Here is a 26,471-nt window from a genome sequence, read left to right on the forward strand (position 1 = left end):
ATCTGAAACTTCTGCACATTTATCATTTAGTATCATACAAGAGAATAAGGTGAAGAAAATCACATGCATTATTTAACAGCATAAGGGGACTCCACCATCAGAGACAGATGTATTATAGGAAGCTGGAAAAGTTAAGGAGTTAAGGGGCTGTGGAAGTGGCCACAATATACACATGAAGTGGGAATAGGAGAAAGTAAAATGCAGAAAGTCCTATTTGATCAGAGAATGATTTGCCAGCTACTGATGCAAATCCCACTACCTAAAGACTTGTGCCAAAAAAATACTAGAAAATATTTGGGAAGAACAGCCCTATTGTTACCAGCCATGATTTTAACCCAGTTATTTTCAAGTAATGATAACGTTTTCCAAGAAAGCCAAGAAAAGTATTTTAAGTTGCCTGTAAAGATAGAGGTTTGTTTGTTTTTCAAACCAAACTAATTTTCTTGAAAAATGTTTGAAGAAACTAAAACCACGTGAATTGTACTCATTTCATATGGTAATTCATTTTGGAAAACAAAAATATTTAAAAGGATTAATGGTTACGTGGAAGTTTTAAACAGGCACACACAATTTCTTTCCCTTTTTAAGAACCACCAGATTGAACATTCAAGACTGACTGATTCCTCTACTTGGGAGGCATTACATTTTACTACAATTGAAAGAAAATCTTACTCTTCAGTAGTCTTGTCATTAAGACCAAAGATTCACTGACAACCTCTTGAAAGAAAGACATATATTATACAGACATTACCTGGGTTTATTTTTTTCACTTCTAATGTAGAAAGGACATAAAAAGTTTGCAACTTGCAAATTCTCAACTTGACTAACTTACCAAGCAATTTCCTTAATAAGACTACGTTAAGTCCTTCTAGTTTGCTAGAAAACAAAATACAGTTTTAAAAGCTCAAGATAAATGGCAATAGTTCTCTCTTAACCGAGGTAGTAACAATTTATTTGAATAAAACACATTAAAACCTACAAGACAATAATAACTAATTCTTCATGTGTCTCATCTAAAATTAAAGGTTCCTCCTCAGCACAGACCAGAAATAAAAAGGCACAGTAATAACATGAATTTTCATGACATACCAGTGTTACCTTGCCAGATGACAGAACAATTATAATTGGATATTTGCAAGACACTGTTTGGCTGCAGAACAAAGAACTTACATATACACCATATCCTTTATCTCACAGTACCTGTGAGTATTTGCAAGATATTGTGATCTGGGTATTTGTAATACACTCCAGGTTAACAAAACAGAGAACTCAAAGACTTGCTCTGGCTGTCAAAACAATATATTCAACAATGACACTAATGCAAAAATGTGTTGGGCATACCAAGTATCATTTCTTGCAGGTAATGGCATAAGAAAAAACCTTCAAGATGTAACAGTTTGCTTTGTATGGAAGTATGATAGATGGAGCTATACATGGTGTGGATCCTTCCTTCCATTTTCTCTGGAAACACACTTTAATTCTGCAATTCCGTTTTTTAACAAATAAGGGAACAAATTCCTTACCACGTTTTGGTTAATCTTGTGCCTGAAACATGTGATGTAGACAACATATGGCCAATCATCAGGTTCCATCAGCACTCCTGCAGCATGGGCACAGGTAACATGGAAGGAGGCTGGGCAGCATCCATACGAACACTGAATGCAGGCACCAGAGATTTTCTTAATTCTTTGTCTGCAGAAGATACATTTCTGTAGAAGCAAAATAAACAGAATATTTACCATACTACCCCAACTCCATTGACTTCTGCAAGTACCTCCAGGACTGAAAAGTTAATTTTGCTTCACTGATTACGTTTTATACCTTGCAATACACATGGCAAAAGAAGCAGCATTTATGAATTAAAAGGCAACTTAGTAATATGATAATTAATAGACAGCATTTTTGCCTTTTTTATGTTAATGTGAAGATGATCTGTTCTGGTGCTATAGTAAGAAACCTGATATGTAGATAACTATTTAAAGGTTTAATTTCAAATTCCATTCACTCCTGCTCATCCTCAAGTGGGTAAATCAAAACTCTATACATAATACTGCAAAAAGCAACAGCAAGACTCAAAAATAAAAGGGAATAGGCTCACAGAAATGTAGGGCTAGACTCAACTTCCACATATCATTTAACCCAGCCCCCTACTTTGAAGCTGGAATACATATATACTTAAACAGTCTTTGGGAGATGGCTGATCTAACATATTCATGAAACAGTTTCTACAACATCCTCCGATAACCTGAGCTAGGTTAATTAAGTCTGGGGAAAAAAGCTCTACCATACTAAAAAAGACGAAGTGCCAGATGATTGGTATCTTTCCACCAAAAGACATTAGCAAACATGCTAGATAGATAGAATAGTTACTTTAGTAACCTCTATGGACAACTGTGTTACATCACATATGGGAACTATCCTGTGATAACTCTTATCATGACTAAAACAAAACTGCAAATGATATTGATGATAATAAAATTAATTCAGCTATTCTAAAATACAGACATTTTATTTAATGACACAAAACAGTGAACTCAATAATTTGAAAACATACTGCTGGAATAGTGATCATTTCCATTTGTTCTAAATTTGCTAGTCACTGATTTTGTTAAACAACCTCTTATCTGCCTATGCTGGGAACACAAGTAAGAATAATTTTGATCTATTTTTACTGTATGGTTAGTAATTCAAAGTATTTCAAATTAACTCAATATCACATTCTTCTTCTCAGGTTACCAGAGAATTTTTTTCTGTTGTTTATTAATTTCCATGTTCTGAAGAAAATTGGTGGAACTTTTATTGGATAATTCAGCACTTAAATAGTTTCAATGGCTTTTCGCACTCGGTTTGTGACTGAAATAACCCTTTTTGCAAGTGCTAGCCCTGCTAAGATCATCAGTCATGCAGGGTTCTAGTTCACACTTCATTCTGCACGTAAAAAACTCTTCAAGTTCTGCCTTCATATCCACCCTCTGAAAGCCAACGGCTTTGCACAAGAAGAAGCAACAGTAGCATCTGGCATCTGGAACTTAGTTAAAAATTTTACCTATCATTTGCTAAAAGGATGAGAACTCAACTCAGTTGCTGCAGCAGCATCAGGTCTCCAAGACCAGCAAGAGGTAAAGATGATTTTGCCGTGAAAAGAAATGTTCTGGAGACTTTGTTGATATGCGTATATATCATTGTGCGTTTGTATTCACGTGCATCAAGTCATTTCCAGATAAGTCGAGTAACTGTTTCTTGAGGGAGCTTATGGATTTTTTTACATATACATATTCAGAGCCCAGTAAAATGGAAATTCCAGAAAGAAAATGCAATTGAAATCCATTACAGGTAATGTCTAGGCATTGAGTTCATGCAAATACACAGCTCCTTTTGAATGCTTTTCACACAGATATTCACACAAATACACCAGTTAGTTTAACAAAAGAGGAAAGACTGAAGTATGAAACACAAGTATTAAAAAAAAAAACACCAAAAAACTCCCCCGAAAAATGGATGTGTGTTCTGACTAAAACACTCCAAAAATGCAATTCAAACAAAACATACAGAATGGGGAAAAGGGATAAAAACTAAAGTGCAGCTAAACTAGCAGTAACTAACAGAAGTATGTTATAGAAGGAAATGCTGATCCCCTAAATATTGGCTGCACTTGTGTGAGGCAGAAAATATGCAAACATTACAGTGTGGCTGTAAGTTTCTTCAACAACTTATTAAGGTATCATGAAAACTTGGGAAATGCAGAAATCTAAAACATTATATTACATGAGTAATGCTTCAGAAAAAGATGCACTTACAACTAGATATATATGTACAATTGTTCTTCTATTTTAATATTTTAAGACTTATCACCTTTCAGAAATGGAAAAGCTGAGGAAAATAAAAGCAATACGAGGACAGTGAGAGATGCTGCGTGGGAAGCTGGAAGTGCAGTCAGGAAAACTGAAAATATAATACATTAAATGGGTTGGCCAAATCCAGAGAAATTAGAGCAAAACTTCATCCCTCCCTGTAAGAGACTGACTTCTATGTTCTCTTACAGCATAGGTTAACTTAATAAGAACGTATTAGGCAAACTGACATATTGTTATTTCTCACAGGACTTTACAGAGTTGCAACTTGAAAGTACTGAAAAGAATAATTTTTAAAAAAGCTGTCAAATTACTATTGACTATATTCTGATTTCCATCATGCTGGTGTACAATTACAGTAATACTGATGAAAAGTGAAATTACTTCAAATTTACTCTTATATAATAGGAATACTGCTTAGCCATATGTAATTATGTGAATGCAGACTTCAAGCTGTATGAAGAAAGTGAAAATACTTCCTTTGTTTTAACCAGGACATGAATCGATCCCACTGGCAAATACAAGGAAGGTAGTCATTACATCGGTTAACTCCAAACACACGTTAATCTTTTGTGCTACACCCTTACACTTATCGTGACTATGAAAAGGGGAAAAAAAATTACTGTACCTGCAGAAAAAAAAAAAAAATATCCTATTTCTCCCTGTACTTACAGAATACCAGAAAAATTCTGAAAATGAGGCTTCTCTCAGAAAGCACAAGAAAGAATCAAGGTTGACAAACAGTGAAATATGTTTCCTAATATTTGTAAGATGCTGTATCTTTTGTACAAGTACGACACTGAAAGGGATGATGCAGATGTACCTTCAGTTTTACCACGAGTCTCGAATTTAGGCATGAATTTTGGAAAGTACACAAATGCACTAATGGAAGTCTGGTGTACAAGCAAACTTACATCGCCTCACTGTATGGCTCCATTCAGAGATATGAGAAAAAGCTCCTTCATCTTTGAAAGTGTCAAACAGTTAATCTACCATATTTGATTAATAAAACCAGAATACACAGAATAAAAGCAGAACAAACTATAAAAATCTGCTTTGCATAGGCTTTTGGAACCTTAGCTGAGCTACATACTAAGCTGTGTATTAGCTGTAAGTAGTATATTGAACTGTGCTGTGTCTGACCCATACTGGCAATTCTTTCTCTCCCTAGCTTCTAACTAATAATGTATTTCTCATGCTCTCAACTTCAGGCTTTACAGCATACAGATTTAAATTAATTTTTTTCATCTTTTTTCTCCATGTTAATGTTAATTTTTATAGTAAGGCATTTCTGGGGGAAAAAAAAAAAAAAAGGATGATAAAAATGCTTTGTTCTGCTTTGTTAAAAAAAATATAAATCACTGAAAGTGACCAAAGAGAAAAGGCATCAAAATTATGAGGGAAGAGAGGGAATCACTGGTTGTGAAGACTGAGGTTTCACTCTCCCTCCCACCCTTGTCTCAATCTGATTTTTCTAAGTTTGTAAAATGAAGGAATTGTATATAACGGAACCAATCTTGAAGCGCTCCTGCAGAGGACAGAATCTAAACACCTCTCTGTCTGGGCAAGCCTTGTATTTAGGTATGTAAGCTTGCTACTTGCGAAATTAAATAAGCTTGACATAATACGAACACATTTACTGAAATACAGCTTATTCAATGCCCAACTGACAGCTTCTCAGTAGCCTGAAACTACAGCTGTTCCTACCAGCAAATACAACATCATAGATAGCTAGGAAGACTGTCATTTTGACTTAATGCTTGCTAGATACTAGTGCAAAGCAGGGACAATGGGGGAGGTAGCTGAGGATCAATCTTAATCATAGATTCAGATGCAAAATGAATTGGAGAATAAATAAAATTGTTTATATAACTGGAGATTAAGAATATAGGACAGAGCAATGTACTGCAATTTTCTAGATGGTGAAATGACCTCTTTTTTCCCCCAAATTGGAAAATATTCCACTGCAAATGGATTTCCTAATCATGGAATAGCTCTTTAATATTAATAGGTTGCAAATATACAACCAGAACAGATTTTAAAGAGTGAGTCTGAGGAAACTGGATGCCAGTATTTTTCAGAAGAAAGCCCACTGATAGCTTTCATAATAACTTTCATGCATCCTTACATAAAGAATTTGATATTGCTTCTCTCAAAAAGAGTAATATTTAAAAAACAAAATTCCAGTCCCTAACAGGATCATGAATTAAACACAGTTTCTGATGCAAGGATTTATGAAAATAAGCACAAGCTGAGTTTGCGGCAGAAAGCTGGAGCTGGATTTTAGGAAACAATTTGGAGTGTTGATTTCTCCCAAATGCATTTCTATGCTTTGGCAAAAAGAATGACTTATGTGAAAAAGCTCACTATAGCAAGGCATTAAATTCTACAAAGAGCAGCTAGTTCAAGACAGTTTCTAAAAATTACTAAATTTCCAAATATTACTAAAAATCAACTCGTTAGAGCTCTTCTTGTACTGCTACAGACGGTTATTAACTACTACTCATTAACTGAATTGTATATTCTCATCCTCTTTCATACATTTGGCTTTTTGGCCTTCTAGGTATAACAATATTTTATAATAATAATATTATTATTACATTACAATGTATTATACAATATATATAATATATACAATATAGATAAATATATAATATAACATAATATATTCTATTATATAATATTTTAGAATTATTCCTTCTAGGAAATAAACACTAAGACAGAGACATCACTGTAACATTTAGGAAATTAATGAAAAATCATGGGTAATATTTTTTTCCTATAAGATCTGCTATAGCACCCCCTGCATTTTCTGATGAATCTGCTTTGCTTCAGAATTTATATTACCAGACAAGCAATATTGCTGTTGTGTATGATCACACTCTAGATATGAAATGTTGGTCCTACTGTAACCAATAGTAAAGTACCCATAGATTTTAACAGAGCAAAGATTTCACAGAGAATATTGACAGAAAGAGCTTCACCAGCTTATCAGCTGTTATAACTTGAGACATACAGTATAAAACACACAGTGAAACTAATCTTTTCTTTCTCCAGTCCAAAGCCATAACATGGATTAGAAGTGAGAAAAGATTACAGTCTAGTCATACTGCGAGAGTTGGTAGCACGGTACTGGCACAAAGATTTGTTAACGATGCACAACGTAATCAGAAGGTACATACTATGAAGACATTTGACACATTATCTGCAGATCAGTGAGCACATGTTGTCTGCACAACCACCATTCAGAATACGAAGTCAGCACTTAATTTTGGCAGAGAGCATAGTGTGTTTCTATGGAAACAAGCTCATTACTTTTTTTCATTTTATGTTTCCTTTTATTCCTGATTAATCTAAACCAAGCTGAATATTTCAGCTATGAAACTGACAGAGCTTAGAAGCAGAACATGTGAACAAAAAGAGTTTCTTAGATCATCTATTCCACTTTTTTGTTCAACAAATTTAGACAATTATATAAAATTAACCAAGAATGTTTTTAGATAACCGTCAAAAGACTCTTTTGCATCCCTCTGGTATTTCAAACACAACAACCAGTAGTACCTCAGGGTGAGACAAAAACCTAATGCTTATAGAAAATGATTTGTAATTTCCTACTACTCAGTAACACTTTTCGTAGCATGGGGCTATGGCAAATTAAAGATGGCAGATATTATCTAGGTGTAGGTGAAATACTGTTAGTCATATATTCCAGCAGAGAAGTAAACTAAAACTTAAGCATCAGTAGCAATTAGAAACAGTAATCTTATTTTCTAATAATTCTGAAATAACATAGGTTTGGGTCTACTCTCAATGAGTGAACTTTCAAGTCACATTGTTTAATTTTGAATTAAACATGAAAAGATCTTGAAATCGTACAAAATATACATACTGGTTTGAGATACAATTTTAAGAGCTGATAAAATATTATCAGGACTTACCAAAATTATGTATCAATACAATATACATCTACTATTTCAGGGAAACTACTAAAGTACTAATAGCTTTTTACTTCATAGGAAAGACAAACAGAGTGTAGAGTTAAAAAAAAAGCCTTAGCTCTTCCGAAGCACAGATTGCATGATTGTAATGAAAGAGTCCTTACACTGTAGGTTAAAAGAGAAAGAAAAATAATCAAAGAAAGCACTTGGTGAACAAGTTCTTATTTTAAAAAGTGTCTGAAAAAGTTTATGTTCCTGTGATATACTATGTAATCTCCTTAACTGGTAAAAGGTGACTGTTGTGAGGCAAAAAGGACCTTGTTAAAGCTCCAACTGCTGCCTGCACAGTGGTACTCACCACCACAATACTTACAACTATGCCACATCTAGGGAAGTAAACTGCTGTGTATTTATTTTCGGTATTCTTGAAGTCCTCAACATTTGTAATGAGATTTCAACACCAAGCACTGCAGTTAAGTCCCTACTGTATTTTCAGGCTACAGCAGTACCGTTAGCGTTCTCTGCTCTCAGAGATACCCAGAAAGTACTTCAGAGGTCTGTAATCCTACCCTAGAGATCTACTGATAAAGATACCATACACACATATCTCTACTATCTCCTCAAAGTCTTATTATCAATAAACACTAAAAGGAAAATACTCAATCACCAACATCTCCTTTAAAAGAAGAATCAGTACATACATAATGAATGTGCTGCTAGCACATAGTCATTGAACACAAGAATATCCCCCCCACACTTCCTTCCAGACCCATACACACCATGTGACGCTCTGAGAATTTAGTCTTCCTAACTCTTCTTTTGCCCACTTCATGCCTACCTCCCTTTTGAAATATTAATATGTGACTGTGAACATTTACTTTATAAGGAGACTCTCATGATTTCACCTTAACTCTGTTTTTTATGTATTCATACGCACTTTTACAAATCTTTTTGCCAGACAATGTTTCTTCCTCTGTAGTTTTGAAATTTTAGATGTCTTCTTTGGGCTCTTTTCCCCATAATTTTTAACTTTTAGCTTCTGCATTGCACCATATAAACAATTAAACACACAGCCTTAAAAAGTGTAATTTTACAGAAGCATAGTGCCCGTATTCAGTGTATCTTTCAGGCACCCTGAAAAAAAAACAAGAAGAAATGGTTGATACTAGTATTTGAAGAGCAAAATTCCAGGAAGATAAATATGGGAGGTTGGAAAGAATCTCCTTTTCTTTGTTTTCTAGGAAGAAAGCATATTTATCAAAACTTTGCTGCAGATTTGCATAGACCAGTTTGAATAGATTTGCCATTTACACAAAGGCTAAAATACCTGACAAGCTGTGAAAGGCCATTTAGTCTGAAAAGCTGATGAGGCATCAATTCACTGCCTCGCTGCTGCACCCTCCACCAGATATGGTGGTTAGGGCTCCCAGTATTGTATTGTATTGTAACTGGGATGAAATTTAACAAATCAAAATGCCATACTCTGCACCTGGAGCAGATTAACACTGGACACGACTATAAATTTGGAGAGGAGTGGCTGGAGAGCAGCTCTGCAGAAAGGGAACTGGGGGTGCTGGTGGGCAGCAGGCTCAATGTGAGCCAGCAGTGCGGCCTGGCAGCCAGGAGGGCAAACCGCATCCTGGGGTGCGTCAAACACAGCATCACCAGACAGTCAAGAGAGGGGATTATCCCGCTGTATTCAGTATTGGTGCGGCCTCACCTGGAGTACTGTGTGCAGCTCTGGGCCCCACCGTTTAAAAAGGAAGTGAAGGTGCTTGAATACATCCAGAGGAGGGTAACAAAGCTGGTGAAAAGGCTGGAAGGCATGTCCTGTGAGGAGCGGCGGAGGACTTTGGGCTTGTCTAGTTTGGAGGAAAGGAGGCTGAGGGGTGACCTCATTGCTCTCTACAGCTTCCTTAGGAGGGGAAACGGAGAGGTGGAAGGCTGCTCTCTTCTCCTGGGATCCAGTGACAGGATATGTGGGAATGGTTCAAAGCTGCACTAGGGGAGGTTTAGACTGAACAGGAGGAAGGATTTCTTTACCAAGAGCTTGGTCAAGCACTGGAACGGGCTTCCAGGAGAGGTGGTCAATGCCCCCAGCCTGTCAGTGTTTAATGGGTATTTGGACAATACCCATGTTCCAATTTGTCTTCTTTGCTTCTTAAGTTATCACCATGCACTTCCAGAAAGCATAGCATCTAGCCCCATCTTCCCTTTATCCTCCGATTACCTAGTTACAAATAGCAGTAAGATCTCTGCAAAAAGGGGTCTCTTTCCTAGGCTATACACACCTAGTTTCTCCAGTCTCTCTGCACGCCTCCTGTGCTCCAGCCCTGAATATCTCAGTGGCCTTTCATTGGACTTGCTCCTGTATGTCAATATCTTTCTTGTAATGGGGAGATCAGGTGCAGTCTTACAAATGCTGAATAAAAGGGAAGGATGGATCAATTCCCTGGGCTTACTGGCTGCAGTCTTACAAATCAAGCCCAGGATGCAGCTGACCCCCTTTGCTGCAAGAGCATACTGCTGATTCATGTTTAACTTCTTCTCCATCATGATCCCCAGGTCCTTTTCTGCAAAGCCAATCAAGATAAATTCTAGTGGCAGATTTTGTGTTATTCTGATTTCAAAAGAGACAGATCCCCAACTAAAACAGTGCATAACTACGCAAAGTAGTTAAAGACCTTCAGAATTTACTAACTCAGAAAAGTTCTTAACAGACAATGAAGAGAACTTTAAGAGACTGCATGGCCATTTCAGGCTCCACTCCTTCATGAGTTGTCATTTAATGCACAGCACTGCTTTGAAAAGTAGTATCATTATTTATACTTAGTACAGAGAAGATCACCGTTTCTGTATAATTCATTTTATAATAATTGTGTTATAATACTTCATATGAATACATACAAACACAGAGAGAGATTTAACTTTTTAATAAGAGAGCAGTTGAAATTAGAACATTGAGATAGATACAGCACTGAAAGGATTATATTCTTAGCAATATCCTGCAAGCAATTTACTGAAATAAAAAAATGCAAAGACAGTCTTTATCAAAATAAAGGTACCAGCATCTCTTATCTAATAAACTCTCTATCCTTCTAAGAATGGCTAGTTGGTAAGGCGGTACCAACAAACTGAAAATGTATTTCCACATACACCCCAAAGAAAACAAAATTACTAAAGAGACAATCATATAGCATTTAAGATGGGCATGTTCAAATGTTTAGAAACAAGAATTGTGTCAAACTGAAACAGAAACCTCTGACGACAATACAAACACACATATCAAAATTTCATCTACCTACTAGCATGACAGTAATGTGCTGCTTTGTGTCTTAAAAGATTAGAAAATGGGAATGGACTTCAGTATATGTCCTCTGGGCAAGAAGGGGACATGGCCAATTATGTAGGTGAATGCACTTTGCCTCTGGGAAGGAAAATATTGTGCTTGTGAAGTACACTGAATGAGGACACAGCTGCTTGTCAAGTTGTTCTCTGTTGAAGGGAAGCTATTGTGGACAGAATACACTATTAGAAAAGAAGGATGAGTAAAACCTTTCAGTGTGGTTATGCCACTGGCCAGGAACCACCTGGCACCCCTACAGTAAATTGAGCAAATGTGAGTCATGCTATTTGCAGGTGCTAACAATAGCATACAATCGAATGAGTAAGTCAAAAGTGGAAATAAAGGGCCAGTCCAGGGTGGATAGATATGGAGTACTTTTTGTTTGGTTTGGATTTGGCTTTTGGTTTTGTTATGGTTTTTTTTGTTGGTTTGGTTTTCTTTTAATTTTAGGAAGGGGTCAAGGCACACAGAACTTAAAAATGCTCTGCATCACAGAAAAAAATTCTGTCAGTCCTGAAAGGCTTGGGGGACTGCACACCTTACAAAGAAAAGATTATTTCTGAAGCTTTCAGGCAAAAGCCAAAATCTATTTTTCAGCAGAGCTGATGTTAACATTATACCTAACCAGAAAATAGTGTCATTTCAACAGGCAAAAGTGATAAGGCAGTGCAGAGAAGTTATGACATTCTTTAAGACATATTAAAATGTATTAAGTATAGGAAGTTTAAAAAATTCCACAATCTAAAACGAATCAGTCTCTAGTATCTCAGAAACAGTAAGTTATTTCTAAATGTATCCCTCGTTTCTAACTCCTGTATGAACTTCCCTAAGTAAATATTTAGAATAATCTGATCTCACTACCGAAGAGGGTGAGCAGTGTTTTGGAATAGTTAGCTGCTATAAAAATTTGCCAAACCATTGCTCCCTCTAAATTGAAACATATTAGCTATTATTACACTTAGTGGTTAAAATGTTTGTCGGCAAAAATGCAGAAGCAAAAATTGAAATTATAACATGTTTAAAACTAGTTGGTTTTTTCTCCATCTTTTTTTTTCCTGTTACTTTCCCTCAAAAGATAAAATAAATAAAAGAACAATATGATGGCTTTATCTTGGGCAGGTAGGCAAATGACCTTTTGCTTGAAAAAACCTCACAAAGTATCATCTTTCTTGCATAAACCCGAAAGTATGTGGATGTCAGCACAGTTGCAAAGCATTCCAAGTTTGCCATGGAAACAACATTCTTATTTCAAAATAATACAACTGCTCACTGTGGACTATTGGCATGAAAGCTCCCAATCCAAGCTCATTGACAGCTTGTGGAGTGGACAGATGAGGCATGGAAAATATTTTAAATTAGTTCATTTATCTTGCTGAGACATGGGAAGAGACTGAGAATTTTTCATGTTTATAGAAAAAGCAGAGGGAGAGAGAGAAAGAGGGGGGGAAAGAGGAGAAAGGGGAAAAGGGGGGTGGTAAAGGCAGGTAAAAAAGGAGAGGAAAGGAAGAAAAAGGGGAAGAGGGGCTAAAAGTAGGAAAAGGGGGTGAGGGGGAAGAGGGGAAAGGAGGAGAGGGAGGGAAAGGGGAGGAAAGTTTGGGAAAGGTGAAAGACAGAAGCATTTTTTTATGTAAGTTATTACCCATTAAGGTAAATTTCACACACAACGCATTTTTTGTTCATTAGAAAACATATACCCCAAGACTAGCTAAACCTGCAGATGTTTTTAATTGGTTTTTATCTTATCTTCATAGTTTTCAGAAAATAAACAGTTTTTTATTACTGCATTCAACACATGCATATTTAAATTGTTTTGTCCTAAGGACTCAGATTATAGATATTTTTCAAAAATGAGGCATAATTCCCCTCACATACCACAGAAAGGATGCCATACACATCCAAGATGAAGAATACAATAGATTAAGTATTTAGTTAATGAAGAGTGTCTTATGCCATGGACGTTATTGGAGCCCAAGACATAGCCAGGGAGATGGCTCAAAGGACAGAGTAATGATGTACTGCAAGCCTTTGTTCCTGAGATTCCAATAGCTCCTAAGAATATGATTCTGACAAACTTAAACAGAGATAGGTTTTCTCCTCCAGCTCTGAACTTAGATCAGTCTATGGTTACACCTAGAAAGGCAGCTTAGTACTGTATGAAACTCATATGAGGATGAAACATACCTGACACGTACGTGTCAAACTTCTATGAGAAGCTCACACAAGAATCTTGCCACAAATCATGAAGTGTATGGAAATTTGCACAAGAACACAGAATTCTTTTCTACCAGAATAATGAGCAAACATTACAAAGGTCTGTAATTATCGATTGTTTCTGCAGTATCAGTTCTAATTCCATACACAGAGAGGCTTTGAATACTATTTACTTATTGGATTGTAAGATATTATTCTACAAGCAAATGGAAAAATTAAACTGCAGTTCAAAGAGAATCTGAACAAAAAGAAATATGTGTCTTAGTTATTTTCAACAGAACTACCACCTATGGATAACATAAGATTATATTTTGTACAGCTATTTCTTGTATGCAACTCAATTTTTGCTTCATATGGAAATATATATGTTTAATTTTTATATTTATAATTCATTCAGTATGTTTTCCTTTTTACCCAGCTTTTCAGGCAGTGATTAGGCTTGAAGAAGGTTAGACTTTTCCTCACATCTTTATCTTTGACATTTTTCATTTTCTAATTTCCCGCTCTGGGAAACGCTTCACATTCTTGACGGACATGTAATTGATTTGTTTAGTGTTAGTATTCAGCAAGGACTGCTATTGAAAGACAAGCTGTACCCTTTTCCACTGTGATGCCCAGTCCAACACAAACGTATTACAAAAAGAAAATTTTTAGCAGTCTATTTTGCTTGCCCAGTGTGTGGACTGACCCATCTATTTGGTCTTAGTGGACCCATTTAGCATATAAACTATTTTGTTCAATTTTAAAATATCAGTTTCAGGATGTCGGCCACCTGGCTGCATACTTTCCTTTCCCAGAAAGCATCACCTCTCACCATAAACAGAACTTCATTAAATTATGAGGCCTTGGCCTCTGGGCCCACTGTCCCAGTTGCCCATGGTATAATTTAAAGAGCTTCTTTTCTTCTGTTTCTGAGTCAAGAACCTCTTTTTTAATGTGGGATATATTAACAGGAAAATAAACTGCTAACTACAGATTTAATTTTAAAGTTCCCTACCAAACACTGTATCAGCAACAATATGTAGAAGAGCAAAAAAGCCCAATATTTAAAAAGTCACAGAACAGGAAGAATACCTAGCATATAGTTTGACTTTTGATACCAATTTTCAAAACTTCTTTTTGACTAGTTAGACTTCTGGAAGATATTCTTTCTCTCCACACTGTGCATCCAACTCTTGCGTTAATGGACCATTAAAAGATGCTTCATTGTGTCTTAATGGCATAATACATTATAGAAGTCAGGTGAAGGAAGGAATTACACCTCTCAATCTAAAGACATGTCATATAAAGGGCCATAGCTGATATTTCCAGAAAGAAATATAACAACAGTTTGCTAGCATAGCACTGCCAAGTAATTGGTGATTTTTTGAAAACTTGTCTATCATAGAAAAGATTTTTCAAAACTTGTCCAGAATTCAATTAAATCATTTATTAAACAGTAATCTGACTTGAACTTCTGACAGTGATTTGAACATGTCATTTGTATGTCTAAGCATCTTGATAAATTATTGGAGCAGACAAGTGTAATATTTCAAAGCATAATTTAGTTGCTTTAGCTCCTAAATACCCTTTTAATGACTCAGTAGGTGCATGGTAGATACCATGCATGGTATCTAAAATAATTTCTAAATGCTTATGCAGGAACTGAAATAGCACACAAAAGATTCCCACACTCCATATATTGTTCATTTTTTATACACAACATAGAGTCTCAGCACCAGAGAAAGAATGACATGTGTCCAGTTCTGGGCTCCCCAGTTCAAGAAAGTCAGCGATCTGCTGGACTGGGCCCAGCAAAGGGCTAAAAAGATGATTAGGGGATTAGAACATCTCTCTTATGAGGAAAGACTTGGGACTTGGGTCTTTTTAGTCTAGAGAAAAGAAGATTGAGGGGGGATCTTATTAATGCTTACAAATACTTAAAGGGAGGGTGCCAGGGGAATGGGAACAGTCTTTTTTCGGTGGTGCTCAGTGATAGAACAAGGGGTAATGGGCACAAACTTGAACATAGGAAGTTCCAGCTTAACATGAGGAGGAACTTCTTTCCTTTAAAGGCGGCAGAGCACTGGAACAGGCTGCCCAGAGAGGTTGTGGAGTCTCCCACTCTGGAGACATTCAAAACCTGCCTGGACGCCGTCCTGTGCAACCTGCTGTAGGTGACCCTGCTCTGGCAGGGCGGTTGGACTAAATGATCTCCAGAGGTCCCTTCCAACCCTGACCATTCTGTGACATAGGTATTTGGATCTCTGAAGTCTCACAGTACAGTACAGCTAACAGAATGATACAGAGGCATTAATGACATCCAAGCTTTCTAGGTAACTGTGAATCATTTATATACTTATTTGCACAGGTCTTTGCTATATTAAGATTAATAAACCCCTGTGATTTCTGTCTGTTGGGGGCACACACAGTCCAAATCTTCCTATACAGTGTACTTGGCTCAGTACCCTTAGGACAGCATCCTGTCCCATTCTGAGTGAGCTCACCATACCCTGAGATCGCATAGGAGACAACACTGAGCATCAGTGTCCCACAGAAAAGAATAAAAATCACTAGAAGCAAAAGTGAAGACAGCCTCTCTGATTCTTGGGAATTACTGTAGTTCCATCAAGTCCACAGATGACATAGCTGTTACTTCCCCACACCACACTGACGGGGTAGACATAAATCTCCATAACGATAGTTCACCTTTCATTTCTAACTTCATTACAAACAGCAGCTTCAATGGTGAGGAGGCCACATTAGCAAATCACAATTCAAAACACTAGGGTTTTAACTTTTTACAGAACTATTTCTAGCATAAGAAAGAAAACCATCACAGAATCCTAGAATGGTTTGAGTTAAAAGGGACTTTAAAGATCATCTAGTTCCCTGTCATGGGCAGAGACACCTTCCACTGGACTAAGTTGCTCAAAGCCCTATCCAACTCGGCCTTGAGCACTCCCAGGGATGGTGCATCCACAGCTTCTCTGGGCAACCTGTTCCAGTGGCTTACCACTCACACAGTAAAGAATTTCTTCCTAATATCCAATCTAAATCTAGACATTTAAAAAGGGAAAGGACACAGAATCTTTGTTACATTTAGGATTTGAAGTATATGTTTTTTTGCTTTCACCACTTCACTCAGAAACACTGATTTATTTTTTTTTACTTCAGTCATTTTACTTCATCATTTTACTCATTTTTTTTACTTATGGTTAACAAGCAGTTTTTAAGTTTTCAGGAAGTTTGCCTGGAGAAACAGACAGTGGAAGATCACACTAAGTTCTCAGAGATATTTATCAGTAAGTCAGAAAAAGATTAAGACTGTAAATAATTAAAATGGGAAAGGAAAACTATTTTCTCAGAAAGTGAAATTTTAATAAATTTTATTATATTAATCTTCATTCATTATTTAAAACAGTAATCCTTTGTTCCTTGATGTAAATGCTCAGAAAAAGTGGAAACTTGTCAATTCGCTCTATGTCCTTTTGTCCTGGAGATACTGGATATAAAGCACTGTGTGACCTAGAGCTGAAAATGAATGACAACTAAGTGATGATGAGTTTAGTTATCAGCAATCAGGCAAATATCTGGTTTGAACAAAACTACTTCACTGAAAATTTTTGTGGAGTCCTAGAAAGCGCATTCTGGGATCATGGTGATGAGCTGCACAAAAACAGTTGAGATTTCTCAGAAACCTCGACTACTACGGCTCTCGCCACATTTCCACTGCTGGAAATCATGATTTTATATGAACTATCATGACCTATTCCATAAGACTTTGTGAGACTAGCCTGTATTAGTTTGATTAGCTTTGTTTTATTGAACTGAAAATGTATGAAAGAAATGGGTGCATTCTCACAAGCTACTTATATATATTAACTACAGTACACTTTGCACAATGAACTGATGGAGTTTACAAAGTGGATTGCAAGTGAGTTCCAGAGAATTCTTTCATTTTGTTTAACATACTTTTGAAAGAACACATGTAAGGTCATGATGCTCACTGTGACAATTTCGAAACATGTTCCTTGGCTTATTTTTATCTGTAATGTTCTGTTTTAATTAACTGAGGTAATCTCAACCTGAATCTGTTTCACCCTACCTATGAACACAAACCTAACACCTTTTAACCTTGAGAGGATCTTTTCTTTCATTGAAGATTCCTCTCTTGACAATTACTTTTCCATCAACTATCAACAGCCATGTAAGAAAAACAGTAATAATCTTCTTTTGACTTAATGACCTCTGTAATTTGCCAGAGACACAAAAACCTCACAAGTATGGGTTGAAGAAAAAGTGAAGATCTAAGTAAAGCATCTCTTGGAACTTTTTGATTCAAAATATGTGGTATTTTTCAATGTTACATGATCACATTTTTACATAAGCAACATGGTCTTCTCATTTGATAATACAAAGTATTATAAATATGACTGCATATGTGCAGCAAACTTTTATCTATCTTTTTTGTAAAAGTTAACAGTTTGAGCAACTTCTTTGTCCTTAGCTGCATTTTTCATAACTGACTTTCTATTCTTTCCTTCAAAGATCGTCCCTAAAACACATCAAAAAATGGTAGGATGCATAATAGAATAAATAAAAGTATAATTTATTGAAGCTGTATACTCAATGACTACCATCAAGACTAGTAAAATAGTTGTAAACATCCATTCAGGTATTCTTCTTTAAACTGGTATATGACATAGTAACAAAAAGCAAGCAATTAAAGCACGTTTAGTACAAGAAAGAGTCAGTAGTAAAAAAATATTGGGGGGGTGGGGAGGGCGGATATGTATGCTCTGTGCTTGTTTACGCAATGTTCAGTATAATTTAATAAAGTCTGTTCTTAGTGTTTCGGTAATTTCTCTGCACGGCCAAGTTCGTTCATAAGTCTAATAGTCTTCCCATGCTGTGTGGATTTTGCAGTATTAACTGTCAGCAGACCGAGGACAGAGACTCAAAAGGTGTAATAAAGTTATTATTGTGGTTCTTATTAGTGAAAAGAAGATAGTATGTATCTCAGTGCTCTCACTAAAGCCATTTAAATTTAAATACTGTAGAAATGTCGTGTTTAGAATAAATATAGTTTATCGTGCATTGGTTGGGCATTATTTCTGTTCCTTGCCGTATGCTGGAGACAAATGATACTGCTTTTCCATGATTAGGTGTAATTTCTCCACATTAATTTTTGCTGATTTTTCAATTCAGCAAATACGAGGAAAAACTAACATGTAGCAAACAGATCCAGTACAACTGTATATATTTTTTTTACAGCAGAAATTAAGACAGAAGGCTTTCTCACTGCAAAAAACAGAAGTAATCAGCACTATTGACTTTAAATACTTTTTAAGGTGCTTATCATCTTATTTTTCCAAGTTGCATTGAGGAAGTGCGTGCACTGAATTTACACACCACTAAGTTTTCACTCAGTATGAAGAAACTCTTCATAACCGTTTTAGCATTCAGGCACATTTACTGCAGTGGAATCAGAGTGGTCAGTGGGTAGGAGAAGGGGATTTGTTCAAGAAAAGGCGTATGTTTTACCAAACACTTGTGGAAGATGCAGTAGGAGAGTTATTAGTTGCTTACTGGCTACATCTCAGGCGAAGTACATGGCACAGGTACTCTGTCTGGATGTTACAACATGTGACAAAGCAGCAGCTGCCTTTTAGCAGTCTGGCAAGTGTCAGAGCAGGCATGTGATCTCTGAGTCTTGAAACATGACTTTGTGCATCTGCAGTGCCTCCTGACTTTTCCAATATGCATTTTTCAAGGAATTAATCTAACACGTTTGAAACCTGACCCAGGACACTTGAGTTTGGCACAACCCAAAGATCTTCATCATGGCAGAGTGTTAACTACAATATATAGCATTTCACTGCTAAGATCTCATGATATTTCTTCTGCTCATGCTGGCACTGCCTTAGCACTAACAACTCATTATTAGTTTGTGAGGCAAATTACTCAGACCATCATGTAATCACCATGTACAATCTGAAACACTTTGTTTTGCCACTGTGTTTGCTTTAAATCACATAGCAGGACAAAAGATTTAAAAAAAAAATCCAGACAGAAAATCACCACAAGCTTGTTTGAAGGATGGCGCTTCAAACAAAAGCAACCATAATTATTACTTTCAAGTGACTTTCAATATGCAGAAACAACAATACGATAACTGATGAATAATATGACGATGAGTATGGTAATGAATAACCTTATCCGTGCTTCAAGGTAGGACAAAGGGACAAAGCGAAATATATGGAAAGAACAAAATTATCAGATAAAAATGGATAACTACATCAGATTCCTTCCTTACAGATGCTTGTTATCAGTGCTACAGACCCCAGAGGTCTTCAGGAAGACCCCTAAGATAAAAATTCAGTTTTCATGTACCTACAGAATTGTGCATTGAAACAAAAAGAATCTCTACATTTTAACCAGTAACTCAAGAGAACCTAAAGCGCCACCTAATCATATCACCAGAAGTTTTTTATTAGAGAATCTGAAAATGCACACTCACCTACTTTCTACCTATCTGTTTTCATCTGCAATATTTCCATATTCTCTACAAGTCTAATGCAGAACCCCAGGCGTCCATCTTTAATGCAGTGAGCCAGTGCATCTGCTCAAATGCATAATGCTGTTTTCTGCCACAGTGAATTCCTAGCAAAACAGCTTTTTATGAAAACAGAATGCTTTGAACAGAATATTGAAATAAAGGAAAGATGCTGCTTTTGCTTTAGCAAGACTGAGAATATTTTAGTGTTTTCATATGTCTCTCTTAAACTGTTGTCTTCATTAATGAATGCAAGTTTCATAGCAATTTTTTTTCCATACTAGAAAAATATTTTCAAAGTTTGACTAATGAAATGTTCCTGTAAATCTCCACTGAAAATCAAAACAGAGAATAAAAAGTTACCACGTTTAGTAAATCAGTAGTTTTTCTAGACATAAATTCTGTAAATCTTCTATTCCACAGAAAGCAACTGTCTGATTTCACTGATTGATAGACATAGCTTACTCAAAAAGAATGCAATGTCATAGAAATGAATTAATATAACCATATTTTAAAAGGATAGTACAGCTATTTTCTGGGGGAAAAAAACCCAAACATGACAACTCACCCTAGACCCTGTTTTCCCAATGATTTAGTACATGGTCCTGGACAGGGGATGTCACAAGCCCTCTTATCATCCATGTTCATGCAAGTCCTTCCAAAACAAAGGAAGAAGGGAGGCATTGGACATCCAGTTTTGTTCCATATGAAAGGTGGCTGCAGAGCCCACTTGGACACTGAATTTGGAAGGATGCAGCTGTGCTCAGGTGTAGACACAATCTGTGACAATTCAAGGCTTGTTTCATTTATAGAAGCTTAAACACAAATTTCCCCAATAACCAGAATTATTTTTGTAATATAAAATTAAATCTACAAATTTGCCTTCGATTTTGACAACAATTTAAAAAGGCAGGTGTGCAGGTATCTACATAAGAAACTTTTAATGTTCATTAACAGCTGAGTAGATAGGTAAGGCCTGAAGTGGGACCGCCTACTTCATGATAAGAATGCACTAGTGTTATAATATTTTAGAAAATAACAATGTCTGCTTCAGGTTCAGCCACGCTCTTTTTTTTGCATATCCAAGAACAGGAAAAGAATTTACAACACCCAAGTCAGTGAATACAATTGTCCCAAAAGATGTTTAGTACTTTGAGAAATCTTTCCATTCATTAGAAGGAAATATGGCCTATGTTGGGTTTTACTACATCTACACAATCACGTGGTAAGTGCCGTTACTGTTACTTGGGCTGTAGCTATCTGGGACATACCTAACAGGGACACTTCACATATTTCTACTTGTGTTCTAGAAGAATTGGTGTCTCTATAGTGTGTTTAGGAGTACATCAAGATCGCCAGTTATGGAATAAGAATTTGTACTATTCCTCAGCCCAGAAATCAAGATAATTCCTCCATACTTCTCTTAGGAAGATATACAACAATGAAAGAACATACATTTTATTTGCAAAGAACACTACATGCTATTATTTCCAGCTAAAGCAATTAACACCTAAAGCAATTATAAGCAGTAACCTGGAAAACCTTCTGTTGTGTTTTGCAAAGATAAAGAAGTTACTTAGCATTCAGTGACAACCAACAAGTCCACCCACGTACATAAGAGCTAAATATTCATACAGGTAAAAACAATGAGATGTGTCAATTCAAGGGTCAATGCCTGGAAGAGAAAGAGGTTTTTCTTTGCTGATGCTCAGACAAAGCATCAATAAGGGGAAAATATTAAAATTACTCCTACGTGTTGATCTGGTGCAGCATTTAGCTTGGCCAGGCAAAAACAGGGAAGGTGGTCTGGCTCAGCTAGGGAACCATTGTTCTCCCTCCCTTGAGAGAAAGAGTTTCTAAGTTGCATTCGAGGGCTGTATACGCTTCAACTCAGCTAGGGTTAGGGCATGTCCTTCCACCAGCAAGCATACCAGCAAGTAGGCACTCAGCAGCACAAGGTAAGTTAACACTTACTTCAGGTTCACTACCTGAGGAGGAAAGGAAAAGGACCAAGTAACTCCACCTCACTGAAAGAACTGAGAAATGAGTCAGCAGAGGTTGGTACAGGAAACTAGACAGAAAAGGACACGATAGGCTCCTCAGAGGAGCAACAGTGCTGCAGCCAGCATGCCACCAAAGAAGAGATGCTGGGGTGAGAACACTCTAGCTGCTACGATGGAGAGAGCTTCAAGTGTTTGTGTTACATTGAGTCTAGTTCTCAGTTTTAAGATGTTTCCTGCAGATTAGGCCTACGAATTCTGGATGCATCCCTGCAGTAGTATCTGCCAAAACTTACTTCCCGAGCTTTCTTACAAAGGTGGAGCTCGGTCCTCTGCTTCTGCTATTATTAGATAATAGCAGTATAAAACCCAGCCCAGTGAAGGGAGATTTGCTTTCAAGGACACAGCAAGATACTCTTATGGAAAAGTCCACAAAAAACTTGGGCAGAGAGGTCTGAGAATCAGGCAACTGGACCCCACCAATAGCCATAAATAGATGCAACACCCAAGTCCCAATTTATAGACTGCTTTGGTTGGGTTATTGTCTTGAACCCAAACAAATTTAATATGCATTCTTCTATTTTAGAGGCAGCTACTTCAGCTTCAATTTCTAGATTAGAGGTAGGATATTCTTGTTGTAGTCATCCCTGTGAGACTACATGTCTTATTTCCCAATCTATGACAAGGTATTCCAGCACAACTACCTTCATGTTTCTACACTGGTTCCTCCTCTTTTTCTTCCCTCCAAAAGATGAAAGAGAATATTTACCTTATATATAATTTGCAAGAGTCATTAAGTACTAGACACAACATAGGGCAGTTGTGATATTGACATAACAGATCTCTGATAAAATGCAAATTACTTCCCTATTTGAACATGCTCCAGTTTGAGACGCAGTGTTATTCAGATTTGGCTCTTCATTGATTTGAGGACTATGCTACTCACTTGCAATGTGAATTTGAGGAAAGCAGGCTTTTACGCCATTGTATCCCCCAAAATTTAAGTTTATTTTTCATGTTTGGATGGTCAGATACCAACAAAGCTGTTCCCGAGAGTTTCTGCAATAGGCTAAAACAGAGGATTTTTCTGCTTTATCATTATATGTCTAAAATGTATGGAATATATTTAACTTACATAGACATACAATTCTTAAAGAAATCCAATGGTGTTTTCTCACAGGCCTATCTTTAAAAACAATGTCTTAATTCCATTCTAAAATCATGCTAACGTAGCACCTCAGAGGACATGAAATCCATGTAGCTTAAGAGATCTCAGATTTATTAAATGAGGTAGTTTTTATGACCGGTGATTTTGACTTCATGCCCAAGTCCTTAATTAACACACTGCGACAGAGCTACATTTTAAATAACATTGTGCTAATGAAAAAAAGCAAAACTTATCCATCAATATAAACTCTTTTTAAAGGATGGCTGTATTTGATGGCTTGAAAAACCAATCTACCTTTTTATTTGCTTACAACAAGCATGAAATTCAAAAGCTTCTTAAAATAAAGGAAGCATTTCACTGTGGACAGTTTTGAAAAAAGCTCAATGGCAACTGTTAGGAACAACAGCATGATAAAAATTCAGTAAGTGAGTGAATGGAATATAAACCACATATAAAGGGGTTCGTGATCTCTGAAGTGCTAAATGCTATTGTTTCAAAGACCAGAACTCCTACAAATTTTAGATAGTTTATTTCTACTACCTGCATAAAGAAATAAGGACTGGGCAACTCTGAAAAAGAAGAGACAAGAAGATATGAGACTATGCAAGTAGAATAAATGCAATATAGGGTGAATCGAAAACATCAACAAGTAAACAAACAGAATTGGAGGGAAAAAAAGGAAGAAAATAAAAAGGTGCTATGGATAAAACAGAACATATTAGTACTGCAGCTAGTGAAAATAATGAAAAAGAAATATTGAAACTGAGTAACTGAAATTCAATATTGAAAGCATTCATCTTTAAAATGCTATGAAAACATGGACAGGCAGCATTTAGAAGTGATGATTATGCTATATATTCGGGAATTGACTAGCAACTTGTGCAATCCCCAATCCAGCTGTGAGTGTCTGCATTGAGGGACAAAGGTCATTGTAACTTGGTTCTGCAAAACTTTGCTAGCTCTATGGCATGAAGTTTTCTGCTGCCCTTGTGTCACTTTGGCTGGAGTCCTTCTTTGTGCTGTAATACCAAAAGTATAAGAAATCCACAGAATTTTAAACGAGTAGCTGTCCTTTATGCCTCCGCCCCCCCCCCCCCCCCCCAGACATGGCATCTAAGCCCTTCATCGAGAACATCTAGACTCTGTTCTTCGGTATCTGGAATTCCTAATGATAGGCTAATGCTAGAGCTCATCCAGACTTTTAAAGTCTATAGAGTAAATATGATTCAGACAAAGGCCTTTTAGCAGTGTGCTTACTTCACATTCACCTAGGTTTTTGGTATTTTGAGCTGCCAGGGTGTGCATGTCTGGTATGCTCATCACGAAGAGCTCTGCAAGCTAAGCATCTGATCTCTCCTGAGATCAAAATTTAAAAAGGTTATTCCTAAATGAAGCGAAACCAAATTATTAGTAAAAAAAATACGTATTCAAAATAACTTTTCCAGAATAATTTTGGTAATGCTCACGGGGTGAAGTGTTACAAGTTATACTTTGTGTAGCATTTTGAAGGCAAATGCTCTGTGAATAGTGTCAGTATTTTCAGTAAGACCAATATTGAGATCTGTTCTGTGTTTTTCCCATGGCATGTTCTTTCTTTCTTATTTTAAACTGTTCTTTTCCTGCTTGTTTTCCTTCTATTCTGTTAGTTTACTTTACAAATATAAACAATTAACAATCACATAAAAATGATAACAGTGTGCAAATAAGGAAATTCAACAGACTGCACTGTAATAATGAAGTGTGAAGCACAGTTCTGTGACCATTACTAAAATGCTGCTCCATTGCTGGAAATATAGTCCACATCACATTGAATTTTTCAGTTGAAAAAAAAAAAAGAATGATCAGCAAACTTTATTTTTCTTAATAAATCAAAATTATATTAAAAAAAATGAATAAATAACATTTTGAAAATCTATCACCTGAGTTTAAAGAAAGTCAGAAGCCAGCAGCCCCAGCTGTACAGAAGTCAATTAAGCCTTTTGTCCTCATCTGCTAATTGAGACTGCATGACATGCTAATTCTCTTAGGGAATTATGAACTCTAAGGTACAAAATTTATCTACAGTTGTAATACTTTTCCCTCATAATTCAGTAAGATAGGTTGTACCGATTCTTGAAGCTGAAAAATTCTTCTTTGTTATCTATGCAGACTGCATATTCAATTCCGTAGCAAAACCAAGAAATTTGAGTGTTGCTCCAATTCAGGATTTCACACAATGGAAGGAAGCAGCACAAATGTGGCAAGAACATCAAACATTTTAGCATTACCACGCAGATGATCAAAAAATGATAGGTGTTTTAGAATCATTCTGCAACAATACTTGTAAAGCCAAGGCAGCTATACCACACATCACATTCTATTTCCTGTTTGGCTGTGAGGGACTGTCAGGTTTGCATTTGTGAGAATTCCAGCTGTATTCAGTATTGGTTTATATCATTAAGGAGAGTTTATTTTTCTAGACAAAGGCATGCAATTCCTAAGAACCATGGTCTTAATTCCCAGCAAAGGCAACACAGCTATTATTGTACCAAATGATACTTATTAAGTATCATCAAGGTTTTGAAGATTTCTGTCAGTTGCACAGATATCTCAAACACGTAGAGCTGCATACTTCTCAGGTGACAATAACAGCATGTGCCATAATTGTCCTTGGCATATCAGAAGATATATTTTGTCAGAGTAATAGGCTGAATGTGACTGCTGCTTGGCATCACAGTCTACTTCACTGCATATTTCAGTTTCAAATTGTGACTTGAAACCTGGGTTTTTTTAGCAACAAGACAAGTTTTGAATAGATTCTGTCTTCATTGGGTCAGATGACTATAGTGAAGCAGTAAGAGGCAATAGGAACTGAACTGTAGGACAACATCGTCAGTTCTAAGGAACTGATGTCCATGCATCTTTTGAGGGGTTATCCTTCAGACTAGCTTGTCTGATCTCTGTATTTTTTCATTGTTTTGTTACCAAATGCTTTATGTTACACACAGAAGGCTCTCCCTTTTTTTTTATGGGTGGAATTTTAAAGATTGAAAGAGCCTTAAGAATCTGGGAAAACTTTACTGTGCAAAACTGAAATATTTGCAAACAGAAATCCCCATTTATTAGGACAATAAACATATTTTATGCATACTGGATATATATGAAGCAATGAATTGTAATAACTCTTTATCTTTATCTTTGTATTCAGTCTGAAGACACAAAATAGCACAACGATACCAGTTTTCAAGAGAGTGAAAGAAACATAAGAAAAAAGGAAGTCACAGGAAGCAATCTTCCAATTTTAAAACATATACTTAAACAATCAAATTACCACTGAATTTATGTTCTGAAAATTCCCTTCTCACAAAATGCACGATAGTTTACTGCTACCCTAAATAATTCACGTTGACTACAGGCTGTACATTGTTGCAGTGTGGTAG

The 26,471-nt window shown here is 36.4% G+C and overlaps 1 protein-coding gene across 1 annotated transcript in view; it reads right to left on the reverse strand.

Moving 5' to 3' along the window:
• The window catches only part of KDM4C (lysine demethylase 4C), a 308,331-nt gene that overhangs the window by 31,711 nt on the left and 250,149 nt on the right, over positions 1–26,471 (reverse strand). The window contains exon 18 of the mRNA XM_082496977.1: positions 1,524–1,709. Coding sequence (XP_082353103.1) covers positions 1,524–1,709 — 186 coding nt within the window. The remainder of the gene's footprint in view (positions 1–1,523; positions 1,710–26,471) is intronic.

This window comes from Vanellus vanellus (assembly GCF_965231255.1).
Source record: "Vanellus vanellus genome assembly, chromosome: Z".
Lineage (NCBI taxonomy): Eukaryota > Metazoa > Chordata > Aves > Charadriiformes > Charadriidae > Vanellus > Vanellus vanellus.